Source organism: Pyricularia grisea (genome assembly GCF_004355905.1).
Source record: "Pyricularia grisea strain NI907 chromosome Unknown Pyricularia_grisea_NI907_Scaffold_1, whole genome shotgun sequence".
Lineage (NCBI taxonomy): Eukaryota > Fungi > Ascomycota > Sordariomycetes > Magnaporthales > Pyriculariaceae > Pyricularia > Pyricularia grisea.
Window position 1 is genome coordinate 4,516,828 of NW_022156716.1, and position 27,010 is coordinate 4,543,837.

Sequence of the window (27,010 nt, forward strand, 5' to 3'; positions counted from 1 at the left end):
CTAGGCGCGATGCGATTCTATTGTAGAACTGGAAGCTTTGAGGTTTGGCGGTTTATCAGAGCTAGGAGATGCTGAAGAATCCTGTTTGGTAACTATGGCGGTCAAGCTAATTATGAGAGAGAAAAACTACTTCACAAGAAGAAGCAAAAGAAAAAGAAAAGAAAAGATAATACGACAAAGAAAGAAAAAAAAAAATCAAGGGTGTCAGATTCCAGGTCGGAAAGCTGAAAGATACCAAAAAGTGCGCTAAGGCCCAGATCTGCCCCTCAACGGTCTACCTACCTACCTACTCATGCGCCTGCGCCAAGCAAACAGCGATCGCCTGTGCCAACCGCAACGGTATTGATCCATTCCCAAAACCCGACCCGACCTTGCCGGCAGCAGGTGGTCCCGTGGGTTTTTGATTGTAGCCCTGCCCCATTACTGTATTGAATAATGACATCAGCTTGCCTGAAATCAAATCCGCTCCCTTATATTAAGGTTATCGTCATTATACCCACTCTAGTGAACGTTGCCGTCATTATTTTCATTAGGAATAAATTTCAGTAAGAATGTACCTACGGTATGCACATCGCGTCCTCGTGACTTTTTAGATTCAAGCTTTAGGCTCTTATATTTCTAATTCGTCCAAACATGAATTGAGTTTTTTTTTTCAGCTAAGGACAGCACTGTCATCCGGAATTGCCGGGTGTCAACACATACATGTTGATGGGATGAAATTTTTAAAGGGCCCAAGCAGGTCTCATTCAGGGTAACTGCATGGCAGGCGATTGGGGCGCTGATGCGCGTCTTTTGATTTATAATACAATAAATCAAGCGACGTACAAAAAAAGAAAAAGCAAAAGAACAAAACTTGGTTCCGGTTGTCAACACGCAAGGGCCAAATCTCTTTGACTCGCTACTGATACTAAAACAATACCATCTTTTTTTACTTTGTTCAATTTTCTCAGTCGGTCTGTTTGACTTTGTTTCGTCGCCAAATCAGCTGCCAAAAGTCACACATGTGTTGCCAGGGGAGTGAAGGAGCGCGTCTGGGGAGATCCTGAAACCGTATGAACTAAGATCTGAGTTCAAACGTGGTAACTGACCGGGTATACGTAGTTCTAAGGTATTCTTGTATTCTGGTATTGTTTGACATGGGCTTGGCCTGTTTTTCACCTTGATGATGTCTAATTAAAAAAAAAAAAAAAAAAAAAAAAAAACTTAAATGCCAAATTAATGCATTTGTAAATACTATAGATAATATGTTTTGTTTTACCGCTTTGGGCGACTAACATAGGTACAATGTTCTCACCTGTTCGATATTCGGAGTATCATTATTATTATTATCATTATGAAGATTTCCTACTGGGTTTGTTATCCAGAATTAGCTTTACGTCAATCTTCGTCATAGTTATCGTACCCCTGATTGACATCAGGATCATTGTGACGTTTACTGCGGGACCAGCCCTGTCTTACATGTTGATCAACGCATCGAAGAATCATCCAATATCGTCCAAATCTGTCTTATATATGTCTTGCATATTCCTGGAACGATGAAATTATCTTGACTGCTCCGTGCAAGCGACCAATCGATCATGTCAACCACAGGAGATTTCGCTGGCGCCGCCCCGATGGCGCCGGCCCCTCACGGCCCAGGGCCGTCCTACCTTCCCAGTCAACGCCACGCCCACGCCGGCCTGACCTCGAACCTCCTCGACGTCGGCATCCTGAGGAGCACCATACTCCCATCATTCGGCCTCCACTCAGGTCTTTCAGTCGCCGCCTACCTCGCCGGCCGCGCCACCAACCGCCTCGAGACCAAGGACTGGCTTTGGCCCAGCGGCATGGTCCTGAACGCCTGGTGGGCAGCCATCGGTCGCCACGTCGCCGACGGGGTTCCCGTGGCCGACGCCTGGAACTCGCTGCAGCGGCCCGAGAAGCTTCTGCTTGCCGCCTTTAGCGTCTGGGGCGGTCGGCTCATGTGGCGAATCGCCAGGCGCTCGGTGCAGCGCGGCAAGGATGAGCCGCGCTACGAGCCGGCAAAGAAGGATCCCCGGTTCTGGGGCCTCAAGGCCTTCCTAGGCGTCTATCTCCCCGAGGCGCTGTTCCAGACCGCCATCACCCTGCCGTTCTCGCTACTCTTCCGCACGTCGGCGCAGGATCGCGGCGTTTCATGGCTCGTTGCTGGGGCTGGAGCGCCCGCGTGGATGAGCGCCGTGGCTGTCGGTGTCTTTGGTGCCGGCTTCGCGCTCGAGACCTTGGCGGATCTGCAGCTTGACCGGTTCAAGGCGAGGAGCGTCGGGACCGAGACAGAGATGTGCAAAGACGGTGTTTGGAGCCTTGTTAGGCATCCCAAGTAAGTTTCAGAATCGCACTGGAAATAAGAAATAGTATAAAGTTCAAGGAAAGTGACTAACGGCTATCAACAATGCAGCTATCTGGGTGATGCACTTGTTCACTTCTCTTTCCCTCTGTTCCTATACGGGAACAACCTTCTTTCCCACCCATTGGCAGTCTGTGGTTCGATTGCCAACTACTTGTTCTTGCGCTATTTTGGTGGGGACAAGGAGAACGAGGCAAGCCAGGAGGAGCGATACACCAAGGAGAACCAGACCAAGAAGGTCGATTTCCAGAGATACCAGCAGGAAGTGAACTCCTTCTGGCCTGGCTTTGAGGCGGTGACGAACAAGTGGACTTGGATCGTTGCGGGATGTGGTGTTGCAGCGGCAGCTCTGGAGCAAGCCATGAGGTAGACAAGGGGTTATCCCTCATGGGCAAAAGGAATTGTCATGTTTTTGAGTAATTGCATTGTATGCAATCTCATTGAGTGTATAGTAATGTTTTACGAGTTTCCCGTGATATAAAGCCTGCTTCAGGCAGTATCTTTAGCACCCAGAATATCGTTTCAATACTGAGATGGGCATGTCACCGGAGAACAACTCGCTCACTTTCATGCAGAAGCCGTCAATACTACCTAACCAAAAGCCTAGAACCAACTCCTCCCTTTTCTTGAAAACATCCAAGACAGACAGCAAGACAGCCAAAAATAAAGGTACTTCATAGACTTTGTTTCTTTACCCACCGTTTTCTAGTTGGAAACGGAACCATTTTACCTGACGTCTCTACAACTGCCGACCTTGACCAAGGCTAGTTGGTACATCAAGAAACGGAGACAAACTAAACTTGATATCGCAAGTTTGCAGTACAAGTTGACAAGTCACTTCTCACGCCATCTTACACCCCATGGATGCAGATGCATAGTCATCGACAAACGAGGCAGTGCTGATCCAGAATAAACGACCACAAGCGCGAGGGATGGGGGTGAGATGCTGCAAGGGAGGTTGCCCAACATCCGCGCGTCTGCGGCTAGTACTCTATTTCACCGCCAGTCCAGCCGATCATATTTGGAGAATGCGTGCGGATGATGTGGCAGACGATGACTCGATGGGCCGCGTTCGGACAAAGAGTGGCAAGCAACAAAAAGGAATGTCCACATGCCAGATGCAAGGGATGAATGAAAATTCGAGCCCCCGGATACTGCAGGCAGACCGGTCTATTACTTCCGGCGCAGTCCTGGGCCAATGGAGACCAGTAGTCGGCTTTAGAGACGGTGTTAGTGAGCCCAAAAAATGCATACCTTCGAAAACCCACCAACGTACATCCGATATAGATCATGTGCTAGACTAGCGAGACTATGAAGTAACTGCCTACCAACGGCGTCGGAGGGTGGTCAGAAAAGCAGCCGACCGACCCAACTGAAGGCAAGGTTGACAAACAGCAAGTCAAGCAGGGCTTAGAAGTATATGCACTGAGAAAACAGGGCCAAGAGGGGCATTCTAAGTGACCGCATACGGCATGAAAGGATGAACAGTGCAGTTGGTAGTCTCCAGCTGCACTTTGAACGTTAGAAGCTGATACAACCAAGACATGATACTTCGTTGAATACCTCTCAACACGTCTCCAGGTCAAGATATGTATTTGGAGAGACAACCACCCTTGCCAATGATGTACTGACTTGGTCCAAAACCTCTAAGGTCTTGGATCGGGTTTCGGTCCCCTAGATTCAACAGTTGCTACCTCAACATTTTAAGTCTTCTTACGAATTACTACTTACTCATATCTAGAACTTGGGTCTCGAAGTAAAGGGGGTCTTGGGTTCCATCTTGTGGACATATCATATGCGGCCAAGTCGATAGTCTGGTGGAACTTGAATGTCCGACTCCCGCTGATGAACGGCAATGCCATCCCGAAGGAACGACAGATAAGATGAACAAGAAAACAGGAAGAAAAAAATTGACTGAGATGATGGAATAATATCGAATGTCGAAAAAAAAGCAAGGTAACATCGCAGTATAGTCGCCTAATTAGCGAGGTGCGTTAGTGCCTTTTGCTCTGTCCAGTCCGGACACACGCATAAGCGCCCAAACCCCGCAGTAGGTTCGTTCGAGATTACACCTCATTGGAGTAGACAGCCGGTCTAGGTGTGGTCATTCATGACAATTGCTGCAAGAAGTCAGACGCCGTGCATAAAATTGACGATGTGCATTTGCAAAATTTGGATGTGGCTGTCATTTAGTTGTGAATTGGCATTCCATGGCAAACGCTGGATGGCGCAAAATGAATGCAGTGTTCTTATGGTTAGATGTGGCGATGCTTGCTCTTGTGTCGCATACTACTTTACTGCAGGGTTTTTTTTTTTTTTTTTTTTTTTTTTTCAATATCAACTAAAAACAAACTGGGTGGATAAACGAACCCGAATTCCCCGGAGTTAAACAAGGTGAGAAGCCGGTTGCACTACATCGACAAGCAGACTAGGTGGATTAAGCCGATACTAGAACAAACGGACCCAGCTAGATTGACTGCTGCTGCTGCTACAAGGACGCCTACATATTGATCCGCACCATACTGAACAGTAATTAGCATCGTAGCAACCCCGACTAATACGGTCCATCGAATCGTTTTGGTGGCCTTTTTCGGATAACACCAAGAGGATCTCCGCGGGCGGGATGGTACTGCAATGGTGTCTACCGGTAATTGTTCGCTTGCATTTAATCATCATCATAATCAATGGAAGGTGACAAGTAGGTAGGTAGGTAGTCATGAGTCTGCCAGGAACCCCTCCACTTGTGGCAAAGCTCAATTGAGCAATTCATTGCTTGACATAGACCCCCGATTCCACTCATTCGCGAATTGTTACCCTGCTTGTCTTCTCCTTCGGCGACGTGGCGTGGATGCAATACGATTCAATTCAAGACTCTGGCTGGATACTACCCTTAACGGTACATGTCAGATATGTGATGTTTCTAACTTTTGTGCTGACTTGGTTGTTGGCTCGTCTGAGACTTGTAGTTTCATGACACGAACTCCTGAACCGTGAAGCTGGAAAATTGCTACGCAATTGATTTTTTTCTTTCTTCAACCGGAGGAACGAACCGGCCGGGCGATCAGGCGCCACTCTTCCCCCGGATACTTGATCGCACTATCATAAGCCTAATTTTTTCCGACTAGGGCAATAAAATGGAATTCAAATTGGTGTAAAGGAGGCTGTAAGTCTTGGAAGTTTGAGATTTTCTTGACAAGCTCTTGGGAGGATCTCCAAAAATACGCAGGGGGCAGGCGAGGTGATGAACAAGCATGGGGGGTATACATAGTACAGCTGAAACAAGCCCAGGAACGACTTTGCGGCCCCATAATTGAAACGAAACTTTTAGTGGATTTTGTTTGCAGATGGCTTGGCTTGATGTGCAACTTTTGCCGCTTTGACTTATTTCTGATCGGTAGGTATTCCAAGGTAGATAGATATTGCTTTTGAGAAGTAAAGAAGGAAATAAAAAAGGAAAAGAAAAAAAGAAAGAGAAAGGAAGAAAAAGAAAAAAAAGAAAGATAACCATGAAAACAAAAATAGAAACAAACATATCACGCGTAGTCGCCACTGTACTCAATGGCCCTCAATTATTTTTCCAATTATAGACAGGCGAGGCGGCATCGCTGAAATGTCGGTTGACCTCTTTCCTTTACAAAACTGTACTATGGTAGGTGAGTTTTCTTGGATGCGGTGTGGGGTGACTGTTCATCCTGCAGATGAACTGGAGCAACTGCCCACTAGCAATGAACAAGTGAGGGGAAACAACGGACAAAAAAAATCCACGCCAGAAGCCTTAGCAAAAGCCAAGCTCCACAAGAAAAAGAAAAAAACAAAGCTCAGATGCAACAACTTGGCAACGGCGTTGGTGGTCCGGGCGGCGACGGAGAAATTCAGGCAAACTTCGGTGCCTTGCGGGAACAAGGAGCTAGCCCAATTCAACTTCATCCCCCACGTGCCCTGGACCCGACCGGGTCTGGATTGTGTCACGGACCCTGCCCTGGAGTGGGAAAACTCCACCTGAAATAATCGGTACCACTGTGAACAAAACAAAACCCTCAACCCTCTCTCCATCACAAGTCGCTTCTCGCTGACAGACCACGGTGTCACGGTTCAAGTCCCCGCTGATGTTCGATCCTTTCGAGTGACTGCTTCTCTTGGCTTTTTGCACGACCAACATGATTACCACGTAGTAATTACACTACGATGTTAGCTACTGTATGCAGCAGCAGTCCTACTACGAAGTACTGTATGTACTTGTTTCGTTCGTATGTGACCAAAGTAAAGTGGTTTTTATTACGTGGTATTTGCTTGTTGTAATCCACAGCTGTCAGCTTTCTAATTCGCATCCAACCTGCTCTATTGCAACCCACCACCAACTTGCGACAACCCATTCTCCCTTGTCCCCCTCAGCTATTTAAGGAAATGATCTGTATGCCGCCGCTTTTAGCTGTGGCTGGTTGGTTGGTGTGAGTGAGGGAGGGTTCTGACCCGATGAAGTGCTCACCAACCAGGTCATTTATTGCCTTGCTGCAGGGTCGAGACCTACGGTTTGCAACCCTCCCTTCTAGAAATGCAAACAGGTTCCTTTAGATCCGTCGGCATGGTGCCGGCTGACTCGTTGGGCCGACTTTCATTGCATATTTTGGAAGATATTATTTATGAAGTAGTTTGTTTTCTCTTATGTCCAACTTGCGGCAAACGGTGATGCTGTGCGATTTTGTGCGAGTTGCTCCCCAACCTGGCCGCCATGTCTGAGTGTGGCCCCAACTCACCCCCAGAAGTACGAAGTACGTGGTAAGCAACCAACCTCATTGCAACATGACAATGATGCCGAACAGGGGCTTCTCCAACTCAACCTAGAGGTCGGAACGAAAAGAGGAAAAGAAAAAGAAGAAGAAAAAAACCAACCAACCAACCAACAAGACACAAATCATCATCCCATCATCACGCCCTTCGCTTCAACCGGCCGGATATGCAAAGTATCAAAGAGAGCCTGGTAGACCCACGGTGACGGGAAACCATCGGCAGCCTTCCTCTTTCTGCACCCCTGAGGCCATCACCTAAACATGTAAAACATTCAATCGAATCCCGGTGACATCCTTTCTGGAGCCGCACATCTGATTTCCCCGGGCAGCCTGAGACGCTGGGCGGCTCAGTTTCTACGGACGGAATGACCGATGAAGCTTCTTTCGCCACAGGTTATGCATTTCATCACACTCGCCTACCCCTAAAGCACTTAAAGTACAATTTTGAACCGCAGCCTCGGGGAGTTTGACACATGCATGGATAACTCTACTGTTGAATGCAACGCAAACTGTCAATCTTGTCAGTGTCAATGCGACAAAAATCAAGTCATTACTAGTAGACGAAACTCTTTTTGAGCCCCTTGTTTTCGACCAGAACTCTCCCCTTTTCCCTCTCGTATCGAATACATGATTCTTTCTTTCCAACACGCAAAACGGAAAGAAAGGGGGTTTGGCAGCACAGGTACCCATGGCGAACTTGGGTAGGTTGGATGATGCTGTTGACTCGAGCTATATTGCAAGATTCTCACGGCAGATAATGGTGGCTGATCTCGCCCAGATCTTCGGGACCTTGCTCTGACGATCTTAAAACTTACACCTTGGATGCCTACCTAACCTATAGTAAGGTACTTATCTCTTAGCGGGGGAAAAACGCCAGACTGTATATCGCAATTTTGTTGATGGAACCACAAACAAATATATACCTATCTTGCTACCTACCTTATCTATCTACGCAAAGCATGTATACTGCAAGTTGCCGTGCTCTTCCGTTCTATAATTGTGTACGTGGGTAGAAATCCGTTTCCCCCCCCCTCTTCTCCTTCTCTCAACTTCTCTCTCTCGCGGGGCCACACTGCGGCATATACCACACAATAAACGCAACGGACTTGTAGCCCCAATCGGGCAGGCTGTCAGCAAAACTGGGCCCTGAAAGTCATGTCGTGGTGGGGCGGGGCGGTATTGGCGATATTGCGACGATATGCAGCATTGAGGAATGGCAAGAATGGTACCCTCCCAAGCCTCCAAACAATTACGGTGGCGTCCTTGCCTCGAGGGAAAAAAAGGGTAGCTGTAGCCGTGAGAAAAGTCATCCAATATTGTGAGCCCAATAAACGGTAAAACGGCGCGCCACATGGCATTGGATCCAGATCTAACCTTAGCAGAGCAGAAGCCATGACCTGGTTACTAACTTCTTTTTTACGATTGTCTGACAAAACCAACCATGGTTTTCATCGTCTCCCATAATTCTTGCCCTGAATGCTCAGCCTCCGGATAACACGCCCTCCGGCTTGCTTGAAATGGCACGCGAGTAAACAACTTTTGTCCGAGTGGGCTCTGCGATCTGAGGACCCCAAATTTTCCCTCCACTTTTAGATGCTATTCTTAACAACCGACTTGATAGTTGATGTTGCATCAGCACTTTATGAGCTCAGCGACGAAGAGGCTACCGTAAGAAACAAGTTTTCACGCAACGACCAAAGCGGTCAGAACATACATACTCGTTTTTTTTTGGGTCTCTACAACAAGTACGTAGGTAGTATTTTTTTTTTTTTTTTGGGCTAGTGTCGATGTGGGTGCGAGGCGACGACGCGTTCGCTGCGGATCTTTCTTTAATCGATTACCGGTATTCGTACCTTACTCCGCAAGACCCCCCAATAGTGTCAGTGGGGCTCAGCCCTTTGGGAAATCCAATCGAAGGTCAGCGGGCGCCAGTGTCAATCAATTTCCAGTCGCGCCCGTCAAATCTTGCGCCCGTCGAAAGATTTGACGGGCGCTTCCTGCTACCGCTTTGTAAACGGGCCAAATTGGGTCAGCGGCTTGCCAGAAATTATCAACCAAACAAATCTAGTAACAGACTAATATTGAAGACGATCAGGTTGATCAGACGAAGAAAACCCAATTCCCCAAAAATAAATCAGATCAAGACGCACACAAAACCCACCAGCAACAGATTGGAGACAGCTACTTACCATTAAGGACGAACTCTCTTTTTCTTACAAGGAAGCTAGCTGTTCCTTGTTGACAATATGAAAACGGTCAGTTGCTTACAGCAGGAAAAAAGAAAAAAAAAAAAAAAAAAAGGTGAGGAAATTGCCCCGGGCGGGAATGCTCCGTTTTCCCTTTGCAACCTGAACTTGGATATTGCCTGGGGGGAGTTCCCGTTCCTGACCTGATCCCTGTTCTTTAAATACGCACCCCTGGTTCAATTTAGACGCGGTACAGCGGGGCGAGCTAAACTTGGGGTGTTGCTCCACATGGAATTTTTATTGCGCTCTCAACTTTCTTCTGTCTTGCCTTTGAATTATCCTTGTCAGAGCTACCTACCCACTGGGGAGGCAAAGTCAAGCAGTAAGAAGCGGCCAGATACAGCAAGACTGGGTCCATGGCCAGATTCCGTGGCCTACCTATCCCGTTTCCAGCCGCTTCAGCATCGTGGTTAATCTGCAGTGCATAAAAAAAGCAATGGCAAGATGCGAAGTGCTGCGTAATTAAGGTAAGGTATGTGTAATAAAATATGTGTACTAATCATTACTACCGTTCTACGACAGTACGTAGTACAGTTCAGCAGTGCTCTGATCTACAGGGGTTTTTTCACTCTAGTAAGGGAGCTAACTTCCTAGATTGCGGTTTATCCTTTTTTTCCCCTTCACTTGCGCGCCGCTTTTTGTTTCGAACCACATCCTTCGAAACCCTACTTCCAATTCTATTCATCTCTTTTTCTGAACGCATCTGCACCCTGCATAGTCACATCCTTTTTTGCGTTCTATAGTGTGAAGCATTCTCACATCTCACAAGATTCTGATATTGAAAACAGAGGGGTTTCTTGGATACATGCTTCATACAGGAAAGGGACCTTAGCTGCATGCAGCACCACCCCCTGGCATACACACCCTGCCCACCATGATACCCTGAGGCTTGACACCTACCTCGTTCGTCTCCACATCAACCCTCCTTCTCATTCACCGACGACAGACGGTCCCTGCGCGATATCTCCCAAATAGGGCAAGAAACAAAAGACAGAGAGGGAAGGGAGGGAAGTACCCTCATCTCCATGACAGCACACTGTCCAAGCGTTTTCTGGAGAAAGACTGCAGACCCCGTTACGGAAACCTGGTGTCTGCACTACTTCGTACCTTGTTCTACATACATACTACCTTGTCACTTATTCGCTTGCCCGATTCTTAATAAACCTACACCCTTGACTTTACACACTCCGCCGCGACCCCACCCCCCCTCTGAAGAAGGACAGGCATATCGCGTACTCCGTACCTTTTTGATGTGCTCTTTTGTAATTTGTATGAACTGAACAATTTCCACAAGCGATATAAGTTCCCTTCCCACCCTCACCTCTTCCATCTCTTCTAGATATCTTCAGTTACTCAACATCCAAAAAACTCCAGCATTCCTTGCAACCGGTTTCCTTAAACGTCGTTTCCTTCCGTTTACGTTTCGGTAACAAACTAGACTGCATTTGTTTCTTTGACCGCGCTCAGGAAGCCACTCAAATAGATTTCAACTGGCATAGCTTATTCTATACAACATCAACAACAACAACAACAACAACATTCACAACAAGAGCAGCAGCTCTATAGATATACTGTCAACACAGACAACATACTCTCTCACACACACAGTCATCATGTTCTCCAAAACATTGCTGTTTGCCACAGCGCTCGTCGCCTCTGTTTCCGCCTCGCCTTGCAAGCCCAGCGGTGTTCCTGCTCGCACTCTTCCCTCTACAGGAGGTACGTCATCCCCACTATCCTTTTTTTATACTATATTCTCTGAACTAACATTCATCCCACATAGGCGTTGACCTGCCAGCACCAAACGCAAGCTGCTCTCCGAGGGTTATCGCCGTTGGTCATGGCATCCAGAACTACACCTGCGCTGACGGCCAGGCATCACCAGTTGCCGCCGGCGCCCTCGCCGTCCTGTACGACGTCACCTCTCTGTACCCAGGCACGCCCAACACTGGCCTATCCAAGGAGGCCTTCAACGCCCTGTCCGCCAACACGCTCTGGGGCTCCAACATCCCCCTGAATCTCAAGGACCCCAAGGCTGCCAGCCCTGGTACTCGCGCCTCGCCCAACAACGGCTTGCCTCCCTCGTCCTACGGTGCCGTTGTCGCCAACCCCTTCATCGCCCCTGCCGATCTGCCCCAGACCAGCGGTGCTTCTCTGAAGTTTCTGGGCCACCACTACTTCGACGCTGGCAGCAACCCCACCTTTGACCTGTCCACCATGAAACTGCGCTTCTCTGTTGGTCTCAAGCAGTCTGTCGATGCCCCTGCCAACGCCGAGCGCGGCATCCTTGACACCGGTGCCGTCAAGTGGCTCCTGCTCAACGACAACGGCAAGGGCCTCAGCAACACCGGCAACAACTCTCAGGTCTACCGCGTCATCACCGCCGGTGGTGTCGGCGAGGCCTGCAGCAAGAACGGCACCGTGCCCGTTGCCAGTGTGCCGTACACTGCCTTTTACTGGTTCTACACCGAGTAAGAAGGCGAAACTCATGCCCATCTTGGCAGTCGTTTCTCCTTTCCTCTTCTCGTCTGTTTCAGTAATATGTGCACAGTATTAGAAGCACCAAACACCAAAATGCATTTAATGTGGCGTTGGGGTCTTTCCTCGCCCTCATTTTCTTCGTCTCTCGCTCATATACATTGTTCCACTATTTCTTTTTTTTCGCTTCGGATCAAGCCTTGCTAGTTCTTCGTGTACAACACTACGGAAATCAGCAGGTATATATTTTATGGGATGGCTTGTTTGTCTTTTTTTTTCTCTTTTTCTTATGACCGGTTGTTTCTTTTCTTTCGGCTTCGGATATACCCAACCCTTGATAGCAGAGGGTGTGAGGAATTTTAGTTTTTAAATTGATCATTATTACTCACAAAACCAATCATATTTGCCCAGTAGTATGTGAGGCACAAGTAGTCTTAAACTCCGTTACTAGACATCTTTTTTTCGGGCGAGGATACGAGAATGAAATAGACGTATATATTCGCTTATACTTCGGTGTGCCATGCAACATCTGGTTTCCTCAAATTCAAATCACAATCGGATGGTTGTTGATGCACCACTACAATCAAAACTCGCTCACATTTCCAAATTCCTGACCGGCGCTTCTTGACTGGAGCATATTTTGTAAGAGACACAGCACATGTTGACGAGATCTTTTTTATTTTTTTTTTTTTTTATTTTTTTTTCTCTTTCTTCTCAGTCTCCAAATATACTTTAAAGCAGCGACAGACAGCGTTGCGCCAGCGTAACAGGCAACGCCGACCGAGGTACGGGCTAGAACCTCCTCCCCCACACATACACCCCCTCTATCCTCCCTCCCGGGTCATGGCTGGTTTTGTTCCACCCGTGGTCCGGACAGGATTGGGCTGTCATATCCTTTGTTAGGTCCGACACGGCGGACAACAGAAATTGGTAGTCATCATGAAAACATGGGGTTCCAGGCAGACGGTTCTCCGCGTCCTCCCAGATCAGACCGCGCGCAACATGAGCTGGGGAGGGGGCAGGTTTATGCTTGTTAAACAACAAAAAGCCCAAACCACAACCACCACCATCCCATGTCTCAAAAAAAAAAAAAAAAAAATCTATAACTAATTTCTTTTTACGCATGGTTCTTGAGAACAAAGGTGCTCGAGTAAGATAGACATCTGGGGCCCTCGGGCCTGTTTGCCGAATTTGTGATCCCAGAGGACTCGTCTCGCGGGATCGCTGCCGTAGAGGGAAGATGATAAATACACACAAAGCTAGCTAATGGCCGTGTTGGGACGAAAAAAAAGTTAATCTGGGCGTGTGTTTGTTTGGTCACGGTGCAAGCCAAGTGAACCTATCAAAGAGCAGCAAACACCAATTAGAGTGATGTGAATGTTAAAAGTGCGCATATTGCCCTAGGATAAGCCGTCTTTTTTCAATACTAGCGCAATTGTTTTTAGTAGTCCTATTACGTCTTGTTTCGCATCAGAACAACATTTAGACCCTGATGCGCGCTGCCAAAACCTCATTTCGACCTACGTGATTGAACATGATACCATACTTGGCAGTAAAAAGAGGAATACCCTGGCCGGGCATGTTTTGTTCACTGTGGCTATAATCTCATCTTTGCGTGTACTTTGAAACCCACCCAGTTCAAAATGTTGAGAAAACATTTAAAAAAAGAAACCGACTCTTGACTCCTTAGAGCACCTAATCAGGAATTTGTTTCGCTGCTGAACACAAATCAAACAAGGTCTGCAGACCCAAAGCAGGCTAAATAAATAGATAGGCTACCAGTTTGCCACCGTCGTCTTGAATAAACGAGAGAAAAAAAATATAAAAAGAGATAATATATAAAGAGGTCATTTCTGCCCAGCAGCAGTGTATCATGCCCTCTCCATAGAGAGACCCGCTCACCTCCTCTGATCCAAACCGCCGGCAAGCTCAGCCTCTAGATCGTTCATCTGACCAACGTACTCTTGCGGGCGCGGGTCCTCGGCCTTCCATTGACCCTGACCGGCACCTGCAGGGATCGGCACTTGAGGCGCGTGGGGTGCACCGTGGCCGCCCGCACCAGGGGCGGTGCGCACAAGCTGGCGGAAGCGGTAGACCTCATCCAGGATCATCTTGCGCATCTCACCGACGTCCTCGACGACCTCAAAGTCGAAGTTGAAGGTGGTTGGGCAGTCGGGCTCGTCGGAGGCGTCGTGCCAGATGTGGAGGTACGGGTGCTCGAGCGCCTGCTCAACCGAGATACGGGATGAGGGGTCGAACGCCAGCATGCGGTCGAGAAGGTCCAGCGCGTCGGGGTTGGCGTTGGGAAAGAGTGTCGGGAACGGCTTCTTGGCCATGAAAGGCAGGTTACGGACGTACTCCTGGGCCCTCGGGGATCCAATTCGCGAGAGAGTCTCCTCGTTTGGTGTGCCGAGAATATGAAGGATCTGGTTGAGCTGGTCGACGTAATCACGCCCCTTGAAGAAAGGCCGGCCTCCTAGCAGCTCTGCCAAAATACATCCAACCGACCATACATCGACTGCAGAGAAAGTTAGTCACAGATACAATGCCATACAGCGCAACACACATGCGATTCCTTGGTTGGCAGCCACGGAGCTCCCCGGAGACAATACGTACTGGCTTTTGTGTAGCTCTGGAAGCTCAACATAATCTCAGGGGCACGGTACCATCGGGTAGCCACATATTCAGTCATGTAACCGGCGTTCTCCTCAGGGTCGACCGAGAAGCCACGCGCAAGACCAAAGTCGCAAATCTTCAGCTCGCAATCCGCATTGACGAGCAAGTTTCCGGGTTTCAAATCGCGGTGCAGCACATTTGCTGAGTGTATGTACTTGAGGCCGCAGAGAATCTGGTAGATGAAAGACTGGAAGTGCGCATCGGTCAATGGCTGGCCTGATCGGATGATGGCAGCCAGATCGCACTCCATCAGCTCTATATGAGGGTCAAGATGTTAGCAAGATCCGTATATATAAACGCCCCTTAATTGTCAACCCAGGACCGTGGAGGTGGTATCCAGTCATGGGGGTTCCTTGTTACAAGACAAGTGCATACCTTCATAGAGATAGGTCTCGTTGAAGTTATCTGGGCGGGGTATGTCCATGTCATAGAGACAGGTAATCTATGGCGCATGAATCCGTGTCAACAATCGTCTAGGTAGACCGGGCGATCATTTGCGCCGACTGATTGGCAGCACCAAGCGCAGGAGATTATGCGAACTGACGTTACGGTGGCCACGGAAATGCTGCAGGAGCTTGATCTCGCGCAAGGCGCGCTTGGCCAGGATTTTCTTGCTGAAAACATTGGTGACCTTCTTGATGGCAACACCCTCAGACGTCTGGTTATTAACGGCGGCGCTAGAAAATGGAAAACCGCAAGGTGTCAGATATCAGCCCAGATCTTTTGTAGAAGCAGTAAAGGCCCAACCAAGGCCGCGCTATTGGTTTCTCAGGATTGCGGCCGCGCGATGGGGAAAAAAAAAGTGGAGGATGAAGACAGGATAAAGTCGTACCACACGATGCCGTAGGCTCCCTGACCGAGTTCCTTGGTGACAGTGTAACGCTCGTCCACGATAAAGTCCTGGTTGAACACCTTGAATATCTTGCGACCCTGGAGATCCGACATGATTGCAGTGGGGTTACCTCTTTTTTTATGCTGCTTGAGGGTTGTTGGCTCAATGAGTTCTTTTTTTGTTCTTCTCTCGGGATAGTCACCGAGGGAAGGTGACAGGCAAAAAAGTACGCGAACGATTGTGCGTCGCAAAGAGGTTAGGCTGCGCAAAAGATCGTTGATGTGAAGCAAAGAGGTGCGAGGGGGCGGGGAAGCTCGGTATTTCAGGGGTAACACAAGCGACGCGCGAGATAAAGAGACTCTGCAGACCCGTCTTCGTGTTTGTCTGGGGGAAGAGAGAGAGAGAGAGAGGGAGAGAGAGAAAGTGAGGGGACAAAAAAAGACGGTTCTTAGAGATCAGGCGACGTGGAATAAAAGACAAAGCAGCACAATATATGAATGGAAAGCCACAGCATACATTCAGCAGGTATGTGAGACGAGACAGGAGGGAGCTCGCCTCCGGTTTAAAGATCTTAACAAGACTACTAAGGGGATAGAAAATGGGGCCTGGATAGGTAGAGAGGTAAGGTATTCAAATTTAGCCTCTGCCAAATTTGCGAACCACACCAGGAAGGAGAACTAGCACTAACTAAGAGCTGAGGGGCAAATCCGAACAACGCAAATCGTAGTCTCGCGTCCGTTGCAAAGTGTTGCTGACCCTAGGATGGAGGGCGGGGACCTTGGCTCAAAAGTCCCCGCAGGGGGAGGGGTCCCCCCGCTATCCCTGGGCGAGGCTCTCCGGGCTGTAGAAAGTATCTTGCAGCTAAAAACAACGTGGCGAGTGACAAACGGGCCGATGAGGGAAGAAGCCCGTTCCTGAGGGTACTGTAACTGTATGTACAGTACTTAGGCACCTGCAGCCGCAAGGGCAGGCAGCGGCATCGCGCATCCATCAAATCTCTGTAGCCGCGCGCGATTCCTACCCACGCCACAGTGAGCCAGATTTGGAAATACCACCGCCAATACCAGGGCGCGAAAACAAAACAGATTCTTCATTCCAGGGATTTCAAAGCCCCAACCCGAATCCCCCCTACCCCAAAAAAATGTCCATTTGACACGAAGTTACCTTTTTTTTTCAGAATATTTTGTGTCAAACCCCATGTCTTTTTTAACTACCATCCTTACCCGTCGCATCCAGATACCTTCATGCAAGTTTGGCCATGTCTTTCTTGATCGCATCGCCCCATTCATAGCAGCCCGCTTACTTACTGACCAGTTTGGCATGACACTGAGGGTGAGAGCTAGCCTCCGTTATCCAGGGGCAAGGCTCAGCAACGGTGGGGTACAATTTCTCAGGTAGCAAAGCTTACTTACTATGTACCTTAGGTACGACGTAGTGTGGTAGGGTATGGAGTAAGGTAACGTAGGTACTGTAAAATGTCATATAAGCTGGGCGCACGGCCGCGTCCTGCCCGTCTTACCCCTCCAGAGTGTCAGAGACTTGTGGTAAATGAAGCTATTTACATTCTACTCGACAAGATTTGATGAGGGGGAAAAAATAACCAAATAATAAAGATCAGAGAATGGTATCCTACAGCCAAGGAACCCAACAAGCACTTGTCTTGATCGTAAGGTCTGACAAATGGACCTCGCCCCCATGTCATCCCATGGCCATCTAACCCATTCATAATCTTGGCCCCCTCCACCTCATTAGAGGGCTGACGTTATATCCTGGCAATACTGCAATGCCTGCCTGCCTGCCCCATATCATGCAATGCATGCGGGCGACGGCTCGGCTCTTTTTTGGGGGCCAGCAGAAGAAGAAGCAAAATGTAAACATTATCATCTATGACCTGCTCGTCTCTATCACGTGCTGTCCTGTATTACCCCTCGGGTCTGCTCTACAGAAAGAGAGGGGTTTATGCCATGAGTGTTTTTCTGAGTGCGTGATTACAATTTTTTTTTCTTTTGTCTTGGTATCGTAATGTTTTGGGCCCCCTTTTGCCATCGCAGTTTGTTAAAAAAAAAAAAGGGTCTAGTTCTCCGACTCGACCTCCACCCCCGGGAACTTCTCCTTCAGAAAGTTCTTTGAAAACCGCATCGCCTGCTCGTAGGCCTTTTCGAAGCCCTGGTGACCACCATAGTAAGGGTCGCTGACTATCTCGGCCTTGCCGGTGCCCGAGAACTCGCCAAAAAGCATGACCTTGGCCTTTGCGTCGGGCTTGCTGCGCTTCAGCCGCTCCAGGTCCGACAGGTTGGACCGGTCCATGGCGAAGATGTAGTCGAACGTGTCAAAATCCTTGAGCGACACCTTGCGCGCCGCGTGCTGGTAGTCTGTGATGCCGTGCGCCTCCAAAGTCGCCATGGTCCGGTCGTCTGGGCTGTCGCCTGTGTGATACGCGCCTGTTGTTTTTTTGTGTGCATTCATGTAAGCCCCGCGGTGCAAATTTGTCAGATGACTGTTTGCATGTTTTGTAGCATGTCGAGAAAAGGCCGCATCGCCTTGGCTATGCTATAAATCAAAATGGTAACGAACCTGTGCCGCACGAGTCTACCCTCCCGACCCGATCCTTGTAGGGCGCCTTTGCCGTCATGTCGCGGAAGACGCCCTCGGCCATTGTCGACCGGCAAATGTTGCCAAGGCAGCAGAACAGTACAGAGACCTTTTCCGGCATCGTGGACTCTGTCGAGGTCGGCGTTGGCGGTGTTGACGAGGTTGTGGGAAGCCGCACTGGCATTCGTGCAAACGCTCCGCTGCGTGGGGAGGGCGTTGCCCGGTCGTTATTGGTCCGGCGCATGCCTTGTCCGGGCGTGACTCGGCTGATGGGCTTGTGTAGTTTAGGTAGGGTAAGGTATGCAAGGTAAAAGGTGCAAAATGTTACCTAAGTGAACAGGTAGGGGAGAGAAGAAAAAAAAAAGTCAAGTTCAAGCGACTAGGTAGGTTTTTCAACCACCGCTGCCAGACTGATTATTCGGTCGGCAGTCCCTCAACCGTATACGAAAGGGACTTGTCGTTGAAGTTGGCATGTCCGAGGCAGTCGGTGTCGTTGCCCAAACTCGAACAAAACTACTACGTAAGTCGTGCCTCCTACCAACCGCAACCGCACCGCCAGTCTTTGGGGCGGGGGTTGTTTTTCCCACATTGGTGGGGTGCAATGACGACAGGGGCTAGGGTCTACACGGCTGGCAACGGGGCTATGAGCTGTCGATGTCTAGGTAGGCAAGCTAGAAATAGATCAAGGCAACAACTACACCAATAACTATATCTACAATCTTTAATTTGACAATGGAGGCAAGACAATATTGATTGCTTGTGGTGGCCGATGTGGGTAAGAATTGTTATCATTCAATTGTAACTTTTCCCATCCACTCTTGCTCCCGGTTCCTAGCATTGAGCCGATACCGATTTTTTTTCAAGGCAAAACACAGCAACCAAAATCGAGTGCAAATTTCCACTTGTCTCAGAGTCTGTGCGAGTGATGAAGCTATCATTCTTCCGAATCCTTGAGCCTGTGTTCCGTGTACATTTTCAAATATCATCAATGTCGATCGGTCCCTTGCCGTCGTCTGATGAATCCTCGTCAGAGTCCTCTCCTGCAACCTCAGCGAACTCGAAACCGTCGTCGTCGTCCCTGTTCTCTCCTCCAACATCCGTCTCGTTGATCCTGACGTAGCTCGGCAGTTCGTCTGTTGATATTGATAAAGTATTAGCACTATGTAAATAAAGAAATATCCCGTTGCTTGGGAAACCACTTACGCTCTTCCTTGATCTTTCTGGCCTCGTCGGATGGGTAGCGCTCGACGATACTGCCCTTGTGTCGCTTTCCCACGGCTATCATGTCAGTAATGTTCGCAGAAAATCTCAAGCCCGGATCAAGAATCGCCACATACCTCGTTAGGCCAAACCTGCATAAGGACCAAGTCACCGGCTTGCACCCTGTATTCTTGAATCAGCGAAATGCCCCAAGTCGTGTGTCCATACGCCAGGCGCATCTCCAAGTTTGGTCTGTATCCTCGTACCATTGCTTCTTTCGGAGCTTTCCACGGATCTGAAGATGCCTCTCAGTGACGTAGAAGCCCTCCTTGTCGGGAGCGCTGCTTGTTGGCACGTTGAAGTCGGCCATGTGCTGTTTGTGGATGTAGCAGATGCCCTTGAAGCTACCACCGCCCTTGGCTGAAACTATGGTGGCGTACTCTGGAAGAAGGGCGGAATCAACTTGTTAACAATCGTCTCGGGAGTGGGTATCGATAGGGCTATCGCGTGTCAAGCAAAACACACCATTCCAGGGCTCGTTCTCTGAGTCGACCATGGTCACGCGAGGCATCTCGCGCTTCAGGTTGTCGTTCTCATTCTTTCCTCTCCTTCGGTTCTTTCCTCCCTGTTACGCATAGAAAAAAACAAATGGTCAGTCACGGGTCGAAATCAGAGCCGAAATTTTTGACATGAACGTTGCTTGTATACCTTTCCCTTATTCTTAGGCATATTGACGGATGACTATTGGGCTTGTATAGTCGAGATCCACGTAGCTAGCTTGTGCAAAGGAATTCAACGACAAGCGTTGGTTGAATGATAAATTGCCTGGGCAAGTCAAGTCAAGACACAGTTGTCGCGCTGTAAGGCGCGGGGTGGTCTGACTCCCGGTTTTGCCCCTCTAAATGTGGGCGTACAGAACCAGGCGCGACCATGAATTGCTTACCTAACAGAATGACGGTAGTATTGTTTATCACTGCCACGTGACGCGTCAAAGGCATTTGGCTGGCATGTGCTCATACGCTGCAAGCGGCAAGCAGAATAGAGCTTTAGGTAAATTTCTGAACATATCGATGCAATTTGATTCGCCTTGAGAATACAAACCGCCCAATCTTCCTCACCGGGAATCCAAACCTTGATGACTGGAAGAACACAAAGAAATAAACCAAAGGAAAGGACACAGTGAAAATAAGGTTGTTTGGGATGAAGTATCAAGGGACCATAGACGTTGCCTGGGTTCAGTTCCCGCCACATACACCAGAAAGATGCTAGCAAAGTTTCCAAGGCAGGAAGCTTCAGCTTTTTATGCTCAACACACATCACAAAGACATACAGCAAATCGGGGGTATGAGTACTCACAGAATAGCTTGACTATCCAGGCAGTCTTGGACAGCACAAAACGACTCTTCCGACTTCGAAAGGACGGATTTCGAATATCCTTCGAGGCGATGTTGCAAACACTTGCTAGCCTGCGGCAAGCTGGGTCCGTCTTTCACATCATCTCGCACGTTGCGTTGCAGTAGTGACTTTTTGGTGCCGACAAATCGATATTTGGATTGCAGGCGGCGTCCTGAAGCGACCGTCTATCCCGTCCCGTAGGTTATATTTACAGCGCTCACTGGGGGCAAGCTCATTCGCAACCCCAGCCATTCTCCTCGTATCCTCATCCCAGGCTGTCATCCTTAGTTGCTCCTGGCACCGCCCTTGGCCTCGCGGAGCTCGTCCATCTTCTTCACCCGAAGCTTGAACTCATCGTACTGGCACTTCTCGTAGCTGTGCCTCTCATTCTATTTGTGATTTATCATGTTAGTCGCCGTACGCAGTTCTGAGTCGTCCGAGAAGAGTAGTAGTGTAGCGGGAAAGGGGAATCGTCGGAACGGTTCGGTGAAGTAGGGATTCTCGGGGGGCGCTGGTGGACGTACCTCGCACTTCCATGGCAGGTAGTACGTGTCCTTGCGGCATCGGTTGAGGGGGATCAGGAGGTTCGCGCAGTTGTCTCGGTATGCCAGTGGGAGCATAGCATCACGCATCTCCTCACGGGTCGCCTCTGGTTCGCAGTTGTTCATTAGCATGCGCGCACTACAAGCTATGGCGACGCGGTCGAGCTCGGTCAAGATTTGCAAAGAACGGTCGGTAGCATACTGCGAGGCGGTTCTTCTACTGGGTGTCCCATTTTGAGGTGCAATTGACTGTGCTTTAGTGGTCAATTGCTGTTTCTTGATTGCTAGTTGCGGACTGATTGCATCCTTGAAGATCAGCCTTGAGACGTGAGCCGAGAGAGCTCCACCGCTGCACGGAGCTGTTTTCGGGTCACATGATGTCCCACGTGGTACCCCATCTCAGTACCTGTCGTTGTCCTGCGATTTTGATTGCTTCTTGAAGTCGCGCCAAATATATATCATACAGAATCGGCGATTTTCAGCAACCAGGGTGCATCCTATTTTTCTTATTCATACCCAAAGTACTTACCTACCTAGTCATTAATATTCAGGTCCCCAAGCACCTACGACTAAGTTCCATTTACCAGTCTTGGGCACGAATGACAGCCCGCCCAATGGAACAAGGCGACCGCCCACTTCGTACCCTACGATGAGAGTTCACACCCTACTATGAGAGACGAAGAAAGGCCGTGTCTCCACTCATAAAAGCCGGGGACTAGTCGTTACCTTACCGCCAGACCTTGGACGCGCGTCTGGCAAGGATTTTGCTCCCGCCGGCGCAGTCCACTTGAAGGGCGTCACTGGAGGGCTGGCCATGTTTTCCGTCTAGAAAGAGCACGCGACGCAGCTCCCTTGCTCCCCACTCGCCCGCATCGTCCTTGATGTCTTCCTCATGCTCGGGCTCGTGGACAACAGAATCAGCGGCAGCGCTCACTGCTTCTTCTGGCTCCCCTTGTTGTAATGGTCGCTCGCCATCCGCGGCCATGTACGACTCCATGAGGCCCGCCACCTCATCACGCCGGCTCAACCGAGCCGTTGGAGCGGCGTCGGCCTCTTCGTCTGGTCGCGCGTTCCCTGGACCAGCGCACCTGTGGACGACAATAACCAGACGACCTCGGCGTCGCCCTGGGACGCGGCGCTGTGCATGGGTGTGGCCTCGTTGAAGTCGGTCCGTCCCGGGTCGGCCACGTGGCCCGGATGGCCGCCGCGTGGAGTGCTGTGCCGCCGAAGCGACTGCCAGGCGCGTCAAGATCGGGATGTCGGCCGCCAGCGACCGTATTAGTACCGCCCTTGTCGCGCTGTTGTAATAGGGCTCTCGACATGGCCACCGACGCCAAATGATGCGACGTAGTAGAGAGCCGTCCCATGGCGGGGATAGATGTTCCACTTGAAGTCCGAGTCTACATTAAGGAATTGGACCCAGGCCATGAAGTTGCCTCTCTTGTCGGCCAAAAGAAACTTGTCGACGAGAGCATTGGCAAACCGGCCGGTCTCTGTCCCCAGCCTTGCGCAAATGGTACGGCCACCTATCTATTGTGGCGTACTTGAGTTAGCTAACTGGTCGGAGCCCAGCGATATCTTCCATCTGACACTTTACCCAGCGGGTACTGTGGAGTTGAACTCAGATGGTCAGCTTCATATAATCAAAGCTTCCAAGGAAAGTTTGGTGGCTTTAGACTCATTTCCCGAAGACTTCCCGATCAGAGATTCTGAAATCATAGAAACTACACTCTGTGGCAACTAGCGAAAATTCTCATCTGACTCAAGACGGCTCTAGATGTATAGTTTTGTATTCTTATCAACCTCGTGAACTTTATCCTCAATGCGGATGCGACAGCAGCTTGACAGGACACTACTATCCCATTCAGGTTGCGACTGGTGACGAAGACGCTCATTCTTTAGCCTTTGTGGCAGCTGGTGGATGAGGCCAAAGAAGTCAGTTCCAGGGGGCGTTTTGCCAGAGTGGAACATGCTGAAACTTCATCGAGGGAGTAGGAGTCTTCATTGCGGAAGTCTCAGTAGACTAGTGCATCGAGGAGGCCCTTTGACGCACAATGCGAAACGTGTACAGCGGCGACGTCAACGGCATATGAGCTAAGTAAAAAGAAAGTTATTATGTCAGTTGTCAGTTTCTCAAGTATGACAGAACCCCAGCTTGTTTAAATACGATCGTGCTCAACCTGCAAGATCACGGTCTTCCCGGCGCCGGCTATGGTATCCGATAACAAAATTATCCGTTAGCATGGGTACACGGGGATATTTTCCTCACTCTCGAATTAGGAGGTATTTTTATCCTCCGGTCACTCACGCAGACCATTCAGCCATATGAACGGCTCGCTCCTGTCAAGCCGCTTTTGAAATCGTAGAATGATTGTAAGCAACCCGTTAGTCGATGATAGTCGATATTGGCACGCGGTTTCGTGAATACTGTAGGCTTTCAGGGGGGAAAGTCAGTGTCAAAGATAGCTGTCTACTGCTCGTTCTGCGCTCCGGCATCGTTCTGGTACCTCAAGGCATATCACATTCGGGAAATGGCATAGGTGGCCGACTATATCGTCTACATGACTTATGACCTTCATGGCCAGTGGGATTATGCACCCAAATACGCCATAGACGGCTGCCCGGCCGGCAACTGTCTCCGTTCTCACACCAATATCACCGAAACCTTTATGAAAGCCAGGGATTTGCTGGAATTGTGGACTGGGCGATTGACTTCCAAGGATTCGATGGCGACACGGAAGTCAGTGTCGCCCAGGCCATCTGGTTCCTTTACTGCGACGAGGGCCAAATAGGGCACAACTTCTTCGCTCCCCAATTCAGGATCCCATTGTGCATGTGAAGTGAAGAACAGAACAGCGTTCTGTTCTCTGGCGTGGATAGGATGGATTAAATCTCCGATCCCACCTACGCAAACCAAGCTCTACTTATGGTGAGCTGGATGCCTGACAAACGGGTCATTACTCACCTTGTACCCAACCTCGAGCCAGCTCGGACGGGATCCCGTATATTCCAGCGGATATGGTCATATGTATTGGTCTGTCAGCCGTATGTTTGCGATTCCTTGTAATAATGTGTAGTTTTTGGTTGATCACAGACTTACCCAAACGACACGCCTGCATATTCACCGTCAGGTGGTGGTAGAGCGAGCGGTGGTTTGGCGGGAGTGTGGGGAGCAAAGCCGACCGTTTCTGGAGGCAAAAGAATCCGTTATCAGATACGTTGGATCCCGAATCCAACGCTTTTGCTCCCGTACCAAGTGAGGCCCGAACTAGTATTCAGGTGGGTGACCATTGGGGAATCCTCGGTGTTGTATGTTTTTGTTACTTTCTTTTTGGATAGAGAGACAGTAACAAGGTACAGCACGGCAGAATTAAAGTTGAAAACGGAGGCCTTGAAGATACTTTAAGTAGGGAGCAGAGATTGAATATCTAGATTTATGTACCACAAGAATGAGAAAAAGGACAATTAGCGCCAGCCCGAACCCACCTTTTCATCGTTGCGTTTCTGCATTTATTGGAAGGTGCAAGCCGTGATATTCCCTCCTGCAGCTCTCATTGGACCCGTGCCTTTCATTTCTGCTCGTTGCCAGCCCTGAATAGTAGGTAGGTACCTAATTCCCATACCTGCCCGCCTTAGATCACCTAACCTCGGTGTTGTATGCCCCTGTCTACCCGTGATTCAAGGGCTTCTTATTTAATGTGTTTGCTAAACGTTACTGCAGAGGGCAAAAACAGCCAAGTATCCCACTCAGTGTTACGCTACTCCTGCTTCCTCCCCTTCAACTCTTGCCTCCTCTGCAACTCCCACTTAACCGCCTCATCAACAATCTTGTCGTGGTCTGAGGACTTGGGGTGGAATCCAAGCACATCCCTCAGCTTGCGAGAATCATATGTGTGAGAGTACAAAACGTAGCTCACGGATGTCCTGCTGAGCATGGTCGGCGGCCTCACGAATCCAAGCGTAAGGATGCGGAGCATCCACTCGACACAAAAAGCAATCAACTCCATCACCCACCCGGGCATCGTCCAGGCCTGCTTCACTGCGGCCTCTCCCCTAGCCGCTTTCCAGAGCGTCCGCATGTGGTGCCAGAACAAGATGGGCGGGTCCTCGGCCACGTTGAACGTCTCCCCTGCGACTTTGCCATTGGCACGAGATGGGTCCAGTAGGGCTTTCGCCGCGAGTAGATGCGCCGCTGCCGCATTCTCCGAAGACACGACGCTGACCATGTTTTCACCTTTGCCGATCATCACGAGCGGCGTGCCCTCTGCAGCGTAATTGTCGATCATGGCCCGTGTAAGCTGAGAGTCGCGGACGCCATACATGTGCGCCAAAGCAAGACATGTAGTCTTGAGCTTGCCCGGCCCGGTTCCATCGCTGGCGTTTGCTACGATCACTCGCCTTGCCGCGATGGCTTTGCTCTGGCGATATGCGTCGACACCGGGGTTCCAGTCGTCATCCTTCCAGGTGGCTTGTGTTTCGTCGGCGTTGTTGTGCGGTGCGCCCGAGTACATATCCACGCTCGATGTGAACACAAATGCCTCCGTGTGTGGGCTGTCTTTTGCCGCCTTCAGCAGTATCTCAGTGCCCTTGACGTTGCTGACATACTGGTCATTTGTCCCTGCGCTGAGGGTAGGGTAGCTGAAGTTGGGCGATGCACAGTGGAAAATGACTCGCGGACGTAGTTCATTGATGATGAGCGCCCGCACTTTTTCCTCATCGGTGATGCTAGCCTTGACATAATTGGCGCCGTCGATGCGGTTGTGGGTGGTATCACGATCTAGCACATGCACAGCACCACATTCACTGTCTTCGAGTAACTGACGGACCATGTAGTAGCCCAGGAAGCCACATCCTCCTGTGACGAGCACATCGCCAAGTAAGGGCTTCGAGTTTGATGCCATCTTCAGGTTGACGACTGGTTGCGATTGGTGTTTGATATTTGTTCGCTAGCTTGCTGCCAATTTTCCGAGAGGAAACACAAACCAGAATAAGTTGGAAGTTGAACCTTTTCTTGCAGGTGAGTATAAAAGTAGGTAGGTTGCACAGGAAATATTTATAAGTCCACCCAATCTAGACTGGCATGTCACCTGTAGGGTGCTGAAAGCATGATTGGATTAATCAGTGGGTTATCAGTGGATTCAATAGAACGAGCAAGCTCACTTATTTTTTATCTGCTTGGGCAGGCAAGTGCCTTTCCAGGCAACAATGTTACATGAAGCTTACATAGGTACCTTACTTACTACTTTTGGCAAAAACAGCCAAATTGACCCAGAATAAGCCCATATCGTAGCCTACCCCGCAACTTTTGTAAGCAAGACAAATCTTAACAACCCCCCCTCCCCCATCAATAAGCCTTGTCCCACCGACCGTCAGCCATGGCGGCATCAACTTCGACCTGACCCGCCGGACGCATCCTCCCGGCCTTCTTTAGCACCCCAACCCTCGCGACGTTGCGTTTGGACCAGATGCTCTTCCTGCGGCGCGGGGTAAACCTCTGGATGAAGAAGTGCTCGTCCAGGGCCTTTCGCTGCCCGTCTATCCAACCAAAACACAGGGCCAGCTCGACGGCCTCGTCGTACGTCACCGTCGGCTCCGGACAGCTCTTCTTGCCGATCTTGAGCCACACAACGCCGAGGCCCTCGGTGCCTTTGTGGTTCTCCTCCAGCCACGACTCCCACGCCGCCGCGTCTCTGAAGAGCAGCGTCGGCGGCGGCGGCGGCGGAGTGACGGCTGGTGGTGTGGTGGGATTCGTAGCAGATGATGCGGCGATTGTTGCGGCTAGTGCTTTTGCTTTCGCCGAGGCTGCCGTGACCGCCTTGGATCTAGTCTGTCGAGTAGTCCGCGGCATTTGTGTGAATTGCCGAAAGCTTGATTGTTTTTGAGTTAAGCCAAAGGAT

General features: G+C 49.7%; 12 protein-coding genes across 12 annotated transcripts; 5 read left to right on the top strand and 7 right to left on the bottom strand.

Annotated features, from left to right (window-relative positions):
* Nucleotides 1-421, bottom strand: PgNI_01368 (uncharacterized protein; the record flags this gene model as incomplete). The annotated part of the gene is made up of 2 exons (XM_031121441.1): nucleotides 1-106; nucleotides 291-421. 2 exons carry the CDS (start codon nucleotides 419-421, stop codon nucleotides 1-3), a joined length of 237 nt encoding a protein of 78 aa, XP_030986005.1.
* Nucleotides 422-1,577: 1,156 nt separating this feature from the next.
* On the top strand, nucleotides 1,578-2,838 carry PgNI_01369 (uncharacterized protein; the record flags this gene model as incomplete). Its single annotated transcript, XM_031121442.1, has 2 exons — nucleotides 1,578-2,338; nucleotides 2,417-2,838. 2 exons carry the CDS (start codon nucleotides 1,578-1,580, stop codon nucleotides 2,733-2,735), a joined length of 1,080 nt encoding a protein of 359 aa, XP_030986004.1. The 3' UTR covers nucleotides 2,736-2,838.
* A 555-nt stretch (nucleotides 2,839-3,393) lies between these two features.
* PgNI_01370 (uncharacterized protein) lies at nucleotides 3,394-3,741 on the top strand (the record flags this gene model as incomplete). Its single annotated transcript, XM_031121443.1, has 2 exons — nucleotides 3,394-3,576; nucleotides 3,670-3,741. 2 exons carry the CDS (start codon nucleotides 3,394-3,396, stop codon nucleotides 3,739-3,741), a joined length of 255 nt encoding a protein of 84 aa, XP_030987259.1.
* Nucleotides 3,742-8,939: 5,198 nt separating this feature from the next.
* PgNI_01371 (uncharacterized protein) lies at nucleotides 8,940-9,347 on the top strand (the record flags this gene model as incomplete). The annotated part of the gene is made up of 1 exon (XM_031121444.1): nucleotides 8,940-9,347. One exon carries the CDS (start codon nucleotides 8,940-8,942, stop codon nucleotides 9,345-9,347), a length of 408 nt encoding a protein of 135 aa, XP_030987260.1.
* Nucleotides 9,348-10,855: 1,508 nt separating this feature from the next.
* PgNI_01372 (uncharacterized protein) lies at nucleotides 10,856-12,273 on the top strand. The gene is made up of 2 exons (XM_031121445.1): nucleotides 10,856-11,117; nucleotides 11,182-12,273. The coding sequence occupies exons 1-2, from the start codon at nucleotides 11,012-11,014 to the stop codon at nucleotides 11,871-11,873; spliced, it is 798 nt and encodes a 265-aa protein (XP_030987257.1). The 5' UTR covers nucleotides 10,856-11,011; the 3' UTR covers nucleotides 11,874-12,273.
* A 1,189-nt stretch (nucleotides 12,274-13,462) lies between these two features.
* On the bottom strand, nucleotides 13,463-15,873 carry PgNI_01373 (uncharacterized protein). Its single transcript, XM_031121446.1, has 5 exons — nucleotides 15,385-15,873; nucleotides 15,097-15,229; nucleotides 14,928-14,994; nucleotides 14,493-14,807; nucleotides 13,463-14,394 (listed from the first exon to the last, which is right to left on the bottom strand). Exons 1-5 carry the CDS (start codon nucleotides 15,495-15,497, stop codon nucleotides 13,775-13,777), a joined length of 1,248 nt encoding a protein of 415 aa, XP_030987258.1. The 5' UTR covers nucleotides 15,498-15,873; the 3' UTR covers nucleotides 13,463-13,774.
* A 1,389-nt stretch (nucleotides 15,874-17,262) lies between these two features.
* Nucleotides 17,263-18,469, bottom strand: PgNI_01374 (uncharacterized protein). Its single transcript, XM_031121447.1, has 2 exons — nucleotides 17,959-18,469; nucleotides 17,263-17,825 (listed from the first exon to the last, which is right to left on the bottom strand). Exons 1-2 carry the CDS (start codon nucleotides 18,218-18,220, stop codon nucleotides 17,458-17,460), a joined length of 630 nt encoding a protein of 209 aa, XP_030987255.1. The 5' UTR covers nucleotides 18,221-18,469; the 3' UTR covers nucleotides 17,263-17,457.
* Nucleotides 18,470-18,642: 173 nt separating this feature from the next.
* Nucleotides 18,643-20,041, bottom strand: PgNI_01375 (uncharacterized protein). The gene is made up of 6 exons (XM_031121448.1): nucleotides 19,885-20,041; nucleotides 19,702-19,801; nucleotides 19,443-19,617; nucleotides 19,314-19,359; nucleotides 19,180-19,243; nucleotides 18,643-19,109 (listed from the first exon to the last, which is right to left on the bottom strand). Exons 1-6 carry the CDS (start codon nucleotides 19,903-19,905, stop codon nucleotides 18,952-18,954), a joined length of 564 nt encoding a protein of 187 aa, XP_030987256.1. The 5' UTR covers nucleotides 19,906-20,041; the 3' UTR covers nucleotides 18,643-18,951.
* Nucleotides 20,042-20,658: 617 nt separating this feature from the next.
* Nucleotides 20,659-21,404, bottom strand: PgNI_01376 (uncharacterized protein). The gene is made up of 3 exons (XM_031121449.1): nucleotides 21,316-21,404; nucleotides 21,096-21,220; nucleotides 20,659-20,960 (listed from the first exon to the last, which is right to left on the bottom strand). Exons 1-3 carry the CDS (start codon nucleotides 21,344-21,346, stop codon nucleotides 20,856-20,858), a joined length of 261 nt encoding a protein of 86 aa, XP_030987253.1. The 5' UTR covers nucleotides 21,347-21,404; the 3' UTR covers nucleotides 20,659-20,855.
* Nucleotides 21,405-21,583: 179 nt separating this feature from the next.
* PgNI_01377 (uncharacterized protein) lies at nucleotides 21,584-22,857 on the top strand (the record flags this gene model as incomplete). The annotated part of the gene is made up of 2 exons (XM_031121450.1): nucleotides 21,584-22,629; nucleotides 22,715-22,857. Exons 1-2 carry the CDS (start codon nucleotides 22,479-22,481, stop codon nucleotides 22,855-22,857), a joined length of 294 nt encoding a protein of 97 aa, XP_030987254.1. The 5' UTR covers nucleotides 21,584-22,478.
* Nucleotides 21,841-22,480, bottom strand: PgNI_01378 (uncharacterized protein; the record flags this gene model as incomplete). Its single annotated transcript, XM_031121451.1, has 2 exons — nucleotides 21,841-22,201; nucleotides 22,224-22,480. The coding sequence occupies 2 exons, from the start codon at nucleotides 22,478-22,480 to the stop codon at nucleotides 21,841-21,843; spliced, it is 618 nt and encodes a 205-aa protein (XP_030987251.1).
* A 2,014-nt stretch (nucleotides 22,858-24,871) lies between the features above and the next one.
* On the bottom strand, nucleotides 24,872-26,961 carry PgNI_01379 (uncharacterized protein; the record flags this gene model as incomplete). The annotated part of the gene is made up of 2 exons (XM_031121452.1): nucleotides 24,872-26,028; nucleotides 26,481-26,961. The coding sequence occupies 2 exons, from the start codon at nucleotides 26,959-26,961 to the stop codon at nucleotides 24,872-24,874; spliced, it is 1,638 nt and encodes a 545-aa protein (XP_030987252.1).
* Between the last annotated feature and the right edge of the window lie 49 nt (nucleotides 26,962-27,010).

Bases quoted from the DNA above. Each gene is read 5' to 3' on its own strand.
- PgNI_01372 (XM_031121445.1), top strand. From the start codon at position 11,012: ATGTTCTCCAAAACATTGCTGTTTGCCACAGCGCTCGTCGCCTCTGTT. The intron at 11,118-11,181 runs GTACGTCATCCC...CATCCCACATAG, and splicing joins CACTCTTCCCTCTACAGGAG to GCGTTGACCTGCCAGCACCA.
- PgNI_01373 (XM_031121446.1), bottom strand. From the start codon at position 15,497: ATGTCGGATCTCCAGGGTCGCAAGATATTCAAGGTGTTCAACCAGGAC. The intron at 15,230-15,384 runs GTACGACTTTAT...TCCATTTTCTAG, and splicing joins GGAGCCTACGGCATCGTGTG to CGCCGCCGTTAATAACCAGA. The intron at 14,395-14,492 runs GTACGTATTGTC...CTTTCTCTGCAG, and splicing joins CCAGAGCTACACAAAAGCCA to TCGATGTATGGTCGGTTGGA.
- PgNI_01374 (XM_031121447.1), bottom strand. From the start codon at position 18,220: ATGCGCCGGACCAATAACGACCGGGCAACGCCCTCCCCACGCAGCGGA. The intron at 17,826-17,958 runs GTTCGTTACCAT...AAAAAACAACAG, and splicing joins GGTAGACTCGTGCGGCACAG to GCGCGTATCACACAGGCGAC.
- PgNI_01375 (XM_031121448.1), bottom strand. From the start codon at position 19,905: ATGCCTAAGAATAAGGGAAAG. The intron at 19,360-19,442 runs GTACGAGGATAC...TCAAGAATACAG, and splicing joins AAGCTCCGAAAGAAGCAATG to GGTGCAAGCCGGTGACTTGG. The intron at 19,244-19,313 runs GTATGTGGCGAT...GCCGTGGGAAAG, and splicing joins TGCAGGTTTGGCCTAACGAG to CGACACAAGGGCAGTATCGT.
- PgNI_01376 (XM_031121449.1), bottom strand. From the start codon at position 21,346: ATGGGACACCCAGTAGAAGAACCGCCTCGCA. The intron at 21,221-21,315 runs GTATGCTACCGA...ACTGCGAACCAG, and splicing joins AGTAGAAGAACCGCCTCGCA to AGGCGACCCGTGAGGAGATG. The intron at 20,961-21,095 runs GTACGTCCACCA...AATCACAAATAG, and splicing joins ACCTGCCATGGAAGTGCGAG to AATGAGAGGCACAGCTACGA.